Consider the following 13,948-nt stretch of genomic DNA (forward strand, 5'->3'; position numbering starts at 1 on the left):
GCCACCTCCCCACCATAGAGTGTCAGTCCTCCCGCCGGTGCAGAACGGCTTCCGGCGGTGCCTGTGCTTGCCGCGGCGGAGGAAGCGGAAGGGCTGGGAAGATGGCGGCGGCGAGGAGAGCCTGGGGCAGCCGGGGGATGGAGGCTGCTGCGGGGAGCTGCCGAGCCCAGCTCCCGGCATGGTGGGGGCTGCTTCTCGCCGTGCTGGCAGCGGGTGAGGCTGACTGGGAGAGGGGTGGAGCAGGGCAGGCCTGGCCTCCCCCGGTTTGTGGCTGCTCCGCGACTGAGGCGGGCGGACGCACGGAGGGAGGGCGGGCAGGCGGGCGGGCCAGCCGGCCTCGCCTGGCCCCCTTTGAGGTGGCGGCACTGGGAGCCCTTGCCTGTCGCCCTCTGAGTTGGGGAGGGGCTCATCTTCCCTCTGTCTCCCCGAGTTGAGGAGAGCCTTTTGAGATGCGAAGAGCCCCTGGTTTGTCCCCCTCTGAGATGGGGCTGTGTCTTCTCCCTAGGCTCCTGCCAGGGGAATTCTGTCGAGAGGAAGATCTACATCCCCCTGAACAAAACGGCACCGTGTGTTCGCCTCCTGAATGCCACCCACCAGATCGGCTGCCAGTGTGAGTACAGCTGCGGGGCCCTGGCACAGCTCCTTGGCATGGTTGTGATGGGGTGTAATGCAGCTCTCCTGTTGGACTTGCCTAGATCAGTATAGCCCTTGTTTTCAGCACTCTTTTCCCTCTTTTCTAATCCTGCTCTAGTAATGCTGACCTGTTTCTGCTAAACTGAGGAGTGGAGACCTTAGAGAGACTGTGTTCTTGCAGACCTCAAAAATCTCTGCCAAGGCTGAGAGCAGCATTTTGAGCTTTTGCAGTCAGTGCATACACAGGGCAGAACCAAGCCACGGCTTCTAGGGGTACGAGGCAAAGCTGTGAGCACTGCAGAATGCAATTAGGGGATAACAAAGTATGAGAGGAAGGGAGCAGGAAGTGAAGAAGTGAGAAGGTGATGGCTGAAGGGAGTGGGGGGCTTGGTTGAGCTGCTTGCACAATGCTTGTTAACTTTGTAAGGGGTTTTTGTCATGTTGAAATGGGGAAGGCAGGACCACATGACTGTAAAATTAAAAGATAGGCAAGGGAACCCCATTCAAGCTGGCTGAAGATAGTGTGAGTCAGTGTTCTGCTCATTTCCAGTTCAGTTTTGCCTCCACGGTGAGCCACTCCCTGCAGCAGAGGTTGTCAGCTGCCGCTACAGGGCAGCACAGCTGCACTTAGTGTGTCAGATAACTGAGGGTACAAGGTTCTCTGCCTCCTCTTCCACCCTCTGTGCGAGCCTAGTGTTTGGTCAGACAGCTGTATGCAGTCCTGCCTTCCCAGTCACAGGCGGTTTCTGACAGTGACAGCGGTTACTAACTGTGGGGGTTGACAAAATGCTTGTTTTTACCAGTAGCTTCTTATGAAAGTCCTTTGTCTGTCATCCGTTTTCTTTGGGACAGGACAAAATGAAAAGTGGTGGACCTGCTTTGTTGCTAGTCCCCTTTGCTGCACAATCTTTTGCCCCTTGTGCTCCTCTGGGCCTCGTGCTGAGCTGTCTTTGAGCTCTCAGTTTCTGAATTTGCAATCTTTACTCTTTGCTGAGGGGCAGCACTGAACTGCTTCTGTGACTGTGGTGCTTGAGGCAGGTCCTGTCTCCTCTGTGTGCCTTTCTTCTCAGGGCTTCAGTTTCCTGCTGTCCCTCCTTATTCTCTTCAGTCACAGGAAACTCCTAGTGCTTTAGTTAGCTGAAGAGCCTTAAGTGCTTTGATGTGCTTAAACAAAAGATGCTTTCAAAGCCTGAGTGCTTATTTCTTAATCTATGCTGTTCAGCAATTTTTTCCCCTACTAAAAGCCACTGTTCCTTTTTCTGTCCTGCTCTAGCTAAATGGTGCCATTTCACCAAATTGCTTCCTCCAGCCCTCTAATCCCATGAGGTGTTCTTCCCTAAAGCCCTCAGTAACATACTGCTCTGCTATTCCGGGATGGTTTGGGGGTGTGAACGAAGTAGATCACTGTGAAACAGGAAGGGCACGCTCTCTTTCTGCAGCCTCCATCAGCGGAGATACGGGGGTAATCCACGTGGTTGAGAAGGAGGAGGACCTGAACTGGGTGCTTGTTGATGGCCCACACCCACCCTATATGATATTACTCGATGGGAACCTCTTCAACAGGTCAGTCATCATCAGTTTTTATCTTCCCAGGTTGACTGAAGCCCCAAAGACCAATAAGGGTCCCAAATCTGGTGATGAAAATGTCATTTTTCAAGTGACAGATGGCAGAATCAGCCCTGACTGCACTGAAGTATAGTGAGGTGGAAACATTTGTGATTTTACTGTGGTTTAGTGCCTGAATTTGTTTCTTCTTAAATGGGCTGCTTTGCTGTTACAAGAGCTCTGCTCTGTGTAAATTCTCATGCTATGTGCATCACTGTAGCAGTTACTAAAGTTCATTAAGCAACATGATTAAGATTGGTCACATCTCTTCCTGGGCAGGAAAGAAGTAGCTGAAGTTTTCTGCTTGTTGCTGTATGGATAATCTTATGCAGTTCTGAGAAGAAAAATGGACGTGTTGGTTATTCTGATCAAAAGCATCATGACATGCTCAACTGTAATAAGCTAGCATTAGCATGTCTTGGAATTGTAACTCTTCATTAATTAATTCATAATTTCTGTTGTATTTTCTGTCTTCCAGGAGGGTAATGCTGCAGCTGAAGGGAACCTCACGAGTGTCAGGCCTTGCTGTGGCCGTTTCCAAACCTAGCCCTCCCCAGGGATTCTCTCCTGGTTTGAAGTGCCCCAATGATGGGTTTGGTAAGGAAATGTTAAGTCTTTATCCTTGTTAGGAGGAAGAGGAATAGTGCCTTTGCATTGTATGGTCAAAGAAAGAAGTGCAAAGGATAGCTGAAATTGCAGCTGCACTTTAATGTCAAAATGGTGTTTAAGATAACAGGCTCAATATGTTCTTTCAAAGTAGCTGGCCTGAGCTGGAATCTCATCATTTCTCAGCAAAGGCTGGGACAGGTGTTTAGGGGAAGACTGTTATATAAGCTGGCTAAAACAGCATTAAGTCACTAAAGTGTTAAACCTGACCAAGGGTTGTTGTAACTTCTTTTTCTTTAACATGTGAAAGTTGTACTTTGTCCACATGTGATCATTAAAGCATCTTGTGTTTGCATAGATTGAGTGGAGTGTGTGTTAACCTCTCTGGGCCAATTGCTACTTTTTAAAATTACATTCTGCCTCCCTGAACTCCCCTTGTGGTTTCAGTTAGGTTTTCATTTCACTATTTTTTCATGCAGTAAATTTACTGTATTGCACTTTGAGGGGAGAAATTGCTACACCTTCTGTAGTTTGCACAAAGCTTTCTGCTGTGAAGGATGCCATTTACGCTCCTGAGATGAGTTTGGTGTGCTGGCATTTGTTGTGTCTGCCTTCATGCTGTTTGCACGGTATCTAGGTGTTAAAATGATTGGCACATTACGGATGCCTTAGGGGTGCTTCCAGCACATGATAAGCTCAAAAAATACGGGTTTGTATGTTCCTCCTTTTGAAATATAATGTTTCTCTGTGTGCCTCCTCCACTCTCTCAGCATGTGATAAATGCTCATTGAGTGCTCATGCCAGCCTCCTGGCATGTGATGGCTTTGAGCATGCATGTTTCTCATTCTCTCTGTGTGACACAGCGCTCTGTCTCTGCCACTCTGCCGCATACAGTGACCAACTCCATCTCTCCAAGCTTTTGTCAGCTGGTTCCTCAGCCCATAATAGTGCTCATTCTGTATTTGCTGCTATTTTCTCAGCAGGCCCTACCTCTGCTGCAGTCTGTTATTCTCATGCAGGCTCAGATTTGCCCATTTCTTTCTGGTTTCAGGTGTCTATTCCAAAGATTATGGCCCTCAGTTTGCACACTGCAATAAGACTGTGTGGAATCCTGTGGGGAGTGGGCTTTCGTATGAGGATTTTGACTTCCCTATTTTTCTTCTTGAAGATGCCAATGAGACACAAGTTATTAAGCAGGTACTGCACTTCCTCAGTGAGTAGGAGAGGGGAACTGCTGCACTATTCAGGAAAGGGGGCAGAAGTTTTGTTTTCTCTCAGCTTAGATGTTGAAATCTACAGTAAAAATGTATGGTCCAATTTTATATGCAGTATACAATGCTGTTACAGAAAGGCTAAGTTTTGTAATGATTTTTATTTCCATCCAGTGTTATCAAGACCATAATGTTCCTCGTGATGGATCTGGCCCCGAGTACCCTCTCTGTGCCATGCAGCTTTTTTCCCACATGCATGCTGTCACCAGCACGGTTACCTGCATGAGACGCAGCTCCCTCCAAAGCACCTTCAGCATTAATCCAGGTGAGCAGATTCCTCTTTCCTTGTCGTGATGTGGGATAAGGCTGGTGGTAAAAATCCCAGTGGTTTACAGTTGTGCAAAAGAAAGAAAATTTAGAGTTTCTGTAAAGGCTTCCTTGCCGACTGAACCTTTCCAAAATAAACTATTCAAGTGGTAAGGAATTTTTGGCTATGTTTGTCATCAGTTTAGAAAATAATATGTAGAAGAGGTGCTGGCTGAGAAGGGTACCCAATACCTGCTACATAGATCATCAAGAATGGCTCTGAGATTACTGCTCCATTAGACTGTGTGTACATGAATTGAAATCCTGGTCTTGGTGAATGTTTTGCCAGTGACTTTACCCTGATAGACCCACTGATGAGCTACAGCTGACCAGAAAGCTCATTTCTCACTTATCACTGCTGTAGTCTCAAGTAATGTTGCTTCTGCTTCCTAGAGGTTGTATGTGATCCTCTTCTTGATTACAATGTGTGGAGCACCTTGCAACCTATCAATTCCTCTGGAAAAGTTGATCCCAAGAAGGAAGTTATTATTGTCGCTACGCGAGTAGGTACCTCTTAATCTTGCTTTGTTGAGCATGGATTGGAAGGATTCTGGGAAGATGTGGGCTTAGGGTCTCTTGGGAATAGACTTCTCATGTGTTTTTCATTTCTTCCTGTATTCCAAACCTTTTAGATCTGACTGGCTATTGTGTTTCTACAGGTACAAGCCTTTTAGTTGGTGGGTTTACCTGCTCTTTCAGTATAAGGACATTTGCCTTTTGTTTCTTTCCGTCTTGTTATGTGAGAATTTTTTCAGCATTTTCTTCACTGATGGAACCAGACAAGTAGAAATAGCTAGCGTGTCTGTTATGCTTTCCTAAGATACTTCACATCCTTAAAAAGCATTCCAGAGAGGGAGACGGCATGGTTGGCTCATCTGTATCTTTTTGGGGGGGAGAGGCTGGATCACATGGAGATCTTCTTGTGTGTCAAGCAGTGAGTCAGTGTCAGAGCTGAGAAAGAAGTTCACTTCCACATCTAGCAGTCTGTTTTGCAGTCACTTTACGCTCTCCAGAGGTGCAAGTTCAAAACTCCATTTTGTCACCATCTCAGAGCCTCATGCTGAACAGTGATGCTAGCATTAAAATTACGGCATGCTTGATAATCCCAGTTTTCAGATCAGTGCTGAGGGGTGGTGGCGGTGGCAGGGCTCTGAGGCCTTAGGACTGCCATGGCAATGCAACTGGTATTTTAAGTTTCATTAGGTGGGGTGCTTTGATTCTTCCCTTCTAAGTAGGATGAGTGGGATAGGGGAGAGGTAATAGATTTGATTTCCCAATACAGTATTCCTCTGTCTATTTGCACATTTCTTACACCTCCTGTTCATGCTTACAGATTGACAGCCATTCCTTCTTCTGGAACATTGCACCTGGAGCAGAGAGTGCTGTCTCTTCTTTTGTGACCCACTTGGCTGCTGCTGAAGCCCTTCATAAAGCATCAGATGTTCATTTGCTGCAAAGGAATATAATGTTCACCTTCTTCCAAGGGGTAAGAGCAGCAGCATCGCTCCACCATTTGGCTTGTTCTAAGATAGCAAATCAGCCCTTGGCTCCCTGCAGATGAACTTTTTCCATACTCTTTGTGCGGAGTCATTTGTCTGCATCCCCACACCATAGTTCTCTCCACTCCCCCAGTGAGAACAGGATCTTAATTGCATTGGGATAACAACAGCAGATGGAGCTTCCACTGGGGCAACGCATATTCTGCCCCACAGTTCATTCTGGATGAATGATTCAAACTTTGCTTTCCCTCCTGTCTCCTCCCATTGTGCCTGTCTTTATGTCTGTTCTCTGCCTCACCCCCGTTCAGGATGAACTGCAATGGCCAGGCTTTAAATTCTGAAATGAAGCCCAGAAAAGGCTAGATTAAAAATATATGTGTTGACAGCAACAAAATGTAGCTCATTTCTGAGAGCCCAGCACTGGGGTTGGCAGCTGTGGAAAAGCAGAACAAGCGTGTAGAGGAGGGACTGATGGCCAACAGCTGATGTTCCCCTCAAGGCATCTACATTGATGGCTTCTTTTGTGCAGCTTTGTGAAACTGGCTCCCACAGCCCCATGCTGTGGCCATGTGATTCCCTTCATTCACCCTCCTCAGCACCGATATCCCTAGTCAGGATTTCCCTGGGGGAGACAGGCATACAGTGCTACAGAGCGGACATTCTCTGTCATGCTCCCGGGATGTAGGAGGAATGATAAGACTTGGCTGTAAATTAGTCAAGGGGGAAGTCTGGTGGCTGGCTGACTTCACTGCCCTTCTTTGTCGTGGGGATTCTCTTCTTAGGGGCACCTATTCTTCCCCAGGCAGTGCTCAGCTTTTTGCAGCTCCCATGACAAACTCATTTCTGTCATCTAGCCTTCCCTCCCTTTTTTCCAGGGAAACAGACACCCCTCCTTTCAGGAAAGCTTCATATGTTTAATTCCTGGAATAGAGAATTGCCCTTTTCCCTGACTTGCTGTCCTCCTTACCAAAAAACAAAGATGATGACTTGTGCCAGAGTAAAGGCTGTATTAATGCCTCTCTGCTGTTACTCACAGAAACAGTATCTTGCTAGGTATCAATGCTTACTTAAGTCTAACTTTGCCTCCATGCCTTTCTTGTGTGTGGAATTCAGTAGCTGTCCCCTGGGTTTTTTTGCTCTTTGCCTTCCTTTTTGTCCTTTGCTGCATCCTTTCCTACAATATCTTTGTCTTTGGAGCCAGGCACAATGTAATATTTACTTTGGTCTTTTGGTGTGTGCCAGGCTATGTGAACCTTCAGAAATGCTTGGTGCAGCAGTTGGCCCTCGAACTCCTGGTTTTGTTCCACCTCAGCACCTCAAATATTGCTGTTAGTTGTGCCAAGCAGCTCTCCGTATGTGATTCATGTATTAATTTTTTTTCTGTTGTAGGAGACCTTTGATTATATTGGCAGCTCACGAATGGTGTATGATATGGAAAAAGACAAGTTTCCTCTCCGCTTGGACAACATTCATTCATTTGTGGAGTTGAATCAGGTGTGGGATAAGTTAGGGAACCTTTTTATTCCCTGTTTCTCTGTGATAATTTAGCTGTGGTTTTCCCAGCTAGCCTTCCACTGTTTTTGATTTCTTCCCTTGGACTGGACCTCCCTGCTCTGCAAGACTTAGTGATGTCCAATCATGTACTTATGGTGGGTTTTTTTTCGTGAAGGTGGCTCTAAGGAATGACTCGATTCTCTGGATGCATACAGACCCTGTCTCTCGGATGAATGAATCTGTTGAAGTGCAGGTAATAGAAAGCAATCTGTAGTCATTCATCTAACCAAAATGCTGTGGGATCTTTAGCACACTGCAAATGATCAGGATGTTAACCTTTCCAGAGAAATTACACATCCAGAAGAATAGCAGAACAGTGCCATTTTCTCTTATTTCAGGTTAGAAACTTGCTAGATATTCTGAGTAATAGCAGCGTGGGAGCAAACGTGACTTTGCAAGAAGCTGGATATTCGCAGCCTCTTCCCCCATCTTCCTTCCAGCGCTTCCTCCGGGCCCGGCACATCCCTGGAGTGGTCCTAACTGACCACAAGACCGCCTTCCAGAACAGGTACTTTTCCGGGGTCAGTGGACGCAGGCTGGCCCATGGCCGAAGGCAGCAGAGCCGGCAGAGGGCATCTGAGCTCCTGCAACACCTCTGCCAGGGGTGTGCTGCCTAACATACATGTAGAGCGGTAGTCCCCGCGGGGGAGCAGAGGAGCAAACATGTGCCATGGGATTGAACAAGCGCAACATAATTATTCTGACAACCAAAAGAAATCCAGTTTTGTACAGAAAATGTTCCCCACAGCTGGCTGGAAGCCAGAGGTGAGCAAATGGCAACTAAGCGTGCCTAAGCCTCATCTGTTCTTCCAGAAGCTAGCTGACTTTTTTTTTTCTTTTTTTTTTTTAGTATAGCTTTCTATTTGTGATGGCAGAAGGCCCCAGGCATTGGAAAGGGCACTTTCATTTACCCCACATGACCCTACTGCAGCATGTTCCTTGGGTATCCCCTGTTCCTCTGCAACTTTGGAAGTGGAAATGTAGGGTAGAGGACAGACATATGTTTCTCCCCTCTTCCCTAAACTCTTCAAATTGTCTCTTTCCCTTCACCTTCTATCCTTTTCTGCTATTTCTGAGGATCTCTGTAGTAATCAAGGGGAAGTAGCTTTCCTTTCACCTCTAAATCTGCACTGCTGTAAAGGGGTGGGAAGAGCTGGGGTGGAGGAAAGCGCAACTCACTGCGGTGTTACCCATCTTTGGACTGGGGGGATTAGTCCCAGACTGGCTGGGAATGTCAGGCACAAAGACCATGCAGTGGGCTTTCAGCCCAATTCCCAGTTCAGCTGCATGTGCTGCAGATGCCTTGGTGTAAATCTCTCATAGAGTTCACTTGGAATTCTTTGCCGCCTTCAAGATAAGGCATTAATAAAATCCACTGGCATGACTTGCATCAAAAGCCTTCTTCCCAGGAGACCTTCTGCATGGGTTGTCCTTGCCTCAGTTTCTCTACCCATTTAATAGATTGGGCTGTTGTCCACCTGAAAGCTAATCACAGCTTGTAAATTGCTTGGAGATCCTCAGATGGGAGAAGCTGTGGAAGGGCCAAGTTAATTATAAAGCCTCATTAAATGGTTTAAGGAGCGTGTGGCAGGGCAGTGCTTTGGCAGGGCTGTATCTCTGCTCCCAGGAGACTGCTCCCACTGTTTGCTTTAGGCATACTCTGAATTTAATTCCATGCCCTGTGGTTTCTTTCTGCCCCTCCCCAACCTCTGTTTGCCTTCTTTTCAGATACTACCAGAGCATGTATGATACTCCAGAGAACATCCGGATGCAATATCCCGAGGGGCTTAGCCCTGAGGAGACCTTGGAGTATGTCACAGACACAGCTAAGGTTCCTACTTTGCATTTTCTCTAGCTGCTGTATCTGGGGTGGATGGGGCTTTGGGTAAGGGCAGATAGAAGCAGGGTCATGGGAAGAGGGGGAAAGCTGTTTCCAAAAAGGGCAGAAAGAAGGAGGGAGTGCTTTGTATAGTGACAAAGGCAATAGGCACTCAAATGCTAGCACGATGTAAGTGTTTTGATGGATGTGTAGATTCTGGCTCGCTCTCATTGCTTGTTTTGCTGGATCTGCCTATCTTGATTAACACAGAGCACTCTTCTTTTGCAGTCCCTGGCAGAAGTTGCCACAGTGGTCGCCCGTGCTCTCTACCGGCTTGCGGGGGGAGCCAACAACACCTCTGCTATTCAGGCAGATCCAAAAACGGTACGAGCAGATGGAATTGAGTCCCTAGCATCTCTTATGAGCCCTCACGTACTTCCCTTCTGTCTCTGTTTATGTGTGTTTACACAGCATGCTGTCCTGTCTGTTTCCATAAGGGCTTTGCCTCCCCCCCTTCTCTCTTTCCCTGCCACAGCTGAATGAAAAACGTTTCACCCTTCTCTAGTTCCTTGCCTCTTGATCTCAGGGCAGACATCAAGCTTCATGAGCACTCTACAAAACAGAGCTCCTTTATCCTCGTTCCACAAAGCAGAAGAGGAAGCTGAGGTGAAATGGCAGTGTGTGCCACAAGGATCAGCTAAGGAGTCAGTGGAGCTGGAATCAAACCCAATTCTCACAGCACAGTCCTGACTTATATACAGTTGTGAGATATAGTCTCTCCTTTGCTGTGCTCTTGGCCCCTGTAGCGGGAAATACCTGTCAGCCAAATAATTTTGAGAGGTATAGCTGTTAAGATGCTATTTTCTCTCCTCTTTGTATAAACCAATTTCCACCTCTTTCCAGGTCTCTCGAATGCTGTATGGATTTCTGATTAAAATGAACAATTCCTGGTTTCAGTCCATCATTAAACCAGACATAAAAGCAATTCTGGGTAAGAGCAACATAGGGAAGAAGAACAAGGGGATGGGTTTGACCCCATATGTTACCTGGCAGCTTTCTAAAGCGCCATACTAGCATTGTCTGCTTCTGGCTATCTCCCCGTCAATCCCATTTCTCTGACTGTTCCAGGTGATGTTCCCCAACATTACGTTGCTGTTTCCAGCCCTGTGAACACTACCTACCTTGTACAGTATGTCCTGGCCAACCTTACAGGCACTGTTGTTAACCTCACCAAGGAAGAGTGCCTGAACCCTGAAAAAACACCCAGCAGTGAGAAAGAAGTATGTATCCATTAGAGTGGGGTGATAGGTAAGGACAGATCTGCTGTCCAATTTGCTGATTTCTGCTTTTGAGGAAAGCTGGTTAGGATTGCTTTTTATTGCTCATAATAACACATGGGAGAACTGGGAAACTCCTCCAACAAGGAGGCATCTCTTAATGCCCAAGGGCAGGGGAGGAGTGGGCAAAAGGATCCCTTTACAGTGACAACAGTCAGTAAAGCCCCTCTCTCTCTCTCCCCAAAGGTTCCAGAACAAGGGATGGTCTGGTTATTTGCTAGTGGCTGTTTGCTGTCTCTTACTCTCCTGTTTTCTTTGCAGCTGTATGAATATGCCTGGGTGCAGGGTTCTCTGGAGCCAAACTCAACATCACGAGTCCCTTACTGTGTTAGGTCAACTGTTCACCTAAGCAAAGCACTCTCTCCTGCCTTTGAGCTGAGGCAATGGGGATCTACAGAGTACTCCACATGGACAGAGAGTCGGTGGAAAGAGATCCATGCCCGAATATTTCTGGTAGCCAGCAAGGAGCTAGAGGTGAGTTTGTACATGTCTGAAAAAGAAAGTAGAGAAAGAAGTGTGGCTAGCTTTGAATAACATCTCCTGACAGCTGGAGAAACAGTTCAGAGTTTGTTACAAGATCTTGTGCCATCATCCTGCGTGAGCTCCCTAGTTAAGAGCAGCCAGGCTTTGATCCTTGAAAACAAGGTAACCAAGAACGCATCACTGGTGATAACCCTATCACCTCCAGCCATTTGTGGGTTAATAATATAGTTGCTGGAGCTGAGACAGTGCAGAATAATCAAAAGTCCCATGAGCAGGCTGAGGTCTGTGAATAAAAGATAGAAGTGACAGGAGTCTTAACCCCTTCCCCAAGCGCAGGGAGCCAAGCCTATGAGTCTGACTGTTAAGGTGTTTCGCCTGATGTGCAACCCGGATCTTCCTTCCTGCAGTTCAAATCCCCTCTCAACCGTGCAGAAATAACTTTTGCACAAACCTTCACAAATGAAAGCTTCTGTTGGTTCAGTGTCTCAGATTCTATGTACTCCTTAGCTGGGTGTGATGTGGCTTAAGTGCCAGCAGAATAGGGGTTAAGTGTACAGTCACTTTGGGACTCTCTGCCTCTCTTGATGCCCTCTGGTTGGCTGTTAATGATGTCATACCCTGTCAGGACAGACTCAGGAGTGCGCAGTGCTGTTGTCATCATGTGCTAGCAATAAGCCACCCAAAGGCCATGCAAGCCCAGGCAATTGTTGCATCTCTCAGATAGTTGAAATCTGAACAATTTATTTGTGTGGGGCTGGGCCTTTTTAACACTGTCAGGCAAGCACAATGCCCTGCCTGTGTCTGTCAGCCTGTTACAGCCCAGTAGATACTGGTGCCCTGGAGAGGCACAGTTTAAGCCCGGCCATCCCTGAAGTGTTGACCCAATAGAAAATGTACTGAGAGAGTTGTAGTGGCACATGAGTGTCTGGCTGCTGTATGGGTACTGTTCTGAGATATCCAGGGGAGACTGGGCATGGCAGTCCTAGCATGCAAGGAGAAGGGTTGACAGGCCTTAGATTGGTCTGGAACTTAGGCTTCAGAAAGGTGCTGAGCAGGAGGTAATCTCGGCTATGCAAAGGCTATTGGCAGATGTCGATTCTGCCGGCAACTGTGCTTGTTGAAGGCATTTACAGTCCTCGCCGGAGGAGATGACAGTTCATGCAGGAGTAGCCAAAGTGTCACATTAAATGCTTGCTAAAAATCCTTGCAAACTGCGTTGACCACTCTGAAATGCAATACATTCTTTATCTGTGATACAACTTTCTTACCTTTTTCTCTTAAAGATCAGTTTGTGTGCTCTGTTGATAACTACAAAAGCTGGCCTGCTCTGGCAGTTGCTTTTGTCTAAGGCTGGAAGGTTCTCAGAGTATCTTTTTATTTCAATGTACATAGTGCCCCAGTAGTGAGCTGCTCTCTGTAGCTTTCTCTCAGAGACCCCCATTTGATGCAAATTGTGAGGTGCTGCAGGTCTGTGTTTGTAACAACAATGCTAAGTGTTTCTCATCCCTTCCTAGATAATCACTTTGGTTGTGGGCATTGCCATTCTGATCTTCTCTCTCATCGCCACGTATTTTATCAATGCCAAAGCAGATGTACTTTTTAGCATCCCACGGGACCCTGGGGCTGTGGCTTACTGAAGATGCTCTCGGGGCTTGAGAAGTCTTAGCCCTTGGATTACAATTGTCAAAGATAAAACTACACTGGAGTGCCCCTCTCTCTGGATAGGGATGCAAATGTTTCTCTCCAGAGCTTCGCTGCTCGGGTTCTGGGGACTGAGCCCTAAAACTTAAGAGACTTTCCCAGAAAACCACGCCGACCAAGCCCTAAAGAAACTGTGACTGAGAAGTTCCCAAAACCTTTCTTTTTAATTTGTCCTTACTTCTGAGCAACTTGAGAGGATTGGTCCTGAATGCCACTGAGACGACAATGTGATGGATTTGTTCCGTAACTGAAGGCAAGGGTAAAGGTATTTTCTCTGGGATGTATGTGGACCAGCAGATTTCCGTGGTGTCTGACAGCACAGGTTGCCTGTTAATGTCCAGCAGTTGCTGTGAGTCTGTGTATACTACAATGCAGGGAGGGCAAGATGTGTTTAACAGATGATTAGGTGTAAAATGTCCTTTTTTAATGGTGCAATATTTTCTGGGTTTCGTATATATATAAATAGTTCCGTTTAATTAAAAAAAAAAAAAAAACAAAAACCCTCCACTTACAAATTAACCCATTGCCTGTTTTGTCTTAGTTGCTGCCAAAAGGACCAAAAACACTGAGTGTTGCAATATATTTTGGTCTTGGGAGAAAGAGAGTTTGTCTGATTTGGTTTTTGACTCTTATTGAAACTTTTAATTCTTTCTACAGCTGGACAAAAGAAAGACATTGTGCCCTCACACAGGACAGGGAATTAACTTGCTGTTGTTTAGACTGTAAGCTCTCCAAGGCAGGGATGGCTGATCACTCCAAACAGCACTTTGTACGATGGTACCTTGATCTTGGTCGTTCCCTAGGCACTGGTATAATAAACATGTTTTTTAATGAGCATGCTCACACACTTTGTTTCCTTCAATGCTATTGCTTAGTGTCCAGCAAGACTGGGCTCTCAGCATTAGCAGTTGTGACTGACCAGGCACTTGGATATTCCTGGTTGTTCCTTTTGTATGAAAATTCACTTGTTCTTCAGCAGTCGTGATTTAAAGTTGCAATAGTGCTGTTGTCCAAAGCGAGGAGCTCAAAAATAGGTAGAGAGGATTAATTCCAGAAATCAGAGCTGACTAGCACTAAAGCAGACATCACTTTCCCTTCCCTAGAGGACAGCGAGGGCTTATTGTTTTTAAGTCT

The 13,948-nt window shown here is 46.5% G+C and overlaps 1 protein-coding gene across 1 annotated transcript; it reads left to right on the forward strand.

Annotated features, from left to right (window-relative positions):
* Nucleotides 1-50: 50 nt before the first annotated feature.
* Nucleotides 51-13,314, forward strand: NCSTN (nicastrin). The gene is made up of 17 exons (XM_075040875.1): nt 51-213; nt 506-610; nt 2,073-2,196; nt 2,717-2,835; nt 3,896-4,041; nt 4,230-4,380; nt 4,815-4,924; nt 5,755-5,907; nt 7,310-7,414; nt 7,590-7,667; nt 7,813-7,982; nt 9,203-9,305; nt 9,582-9,677; nt 10,197-10,284; nt 10,422-10,573; nt 10,892-11,104; nt 12,628-13,314. Exons 1-17 carry the CDS (start codon nt 102-104, stop codon nt 12,748-12,750), a joined length of 2,148 nt encoding a protein of 715 aa, XP_074896976.1. The 5' UTR covers nt 51-101; the 3' UTR covers nt 12,751-13,314.
* The last annotated feature ends 634 nt before the right edge of the window (nt 13,315-13,948 follow it).

The sequence above is a fragment of the Buteo buteo genome, chromosome 11 (genome assembly GCF_964188355.1).
Source record: "Buteo buteo chromosome 11, bButBut1.hap1.1, whole genome shotgun sequence".
NCBI classification, from domain to species: Eukaryota; Metazoa; Chordata; class Aves; order Accipitriformes; family Accipitridae; genus Buteo; species Buteo buteo.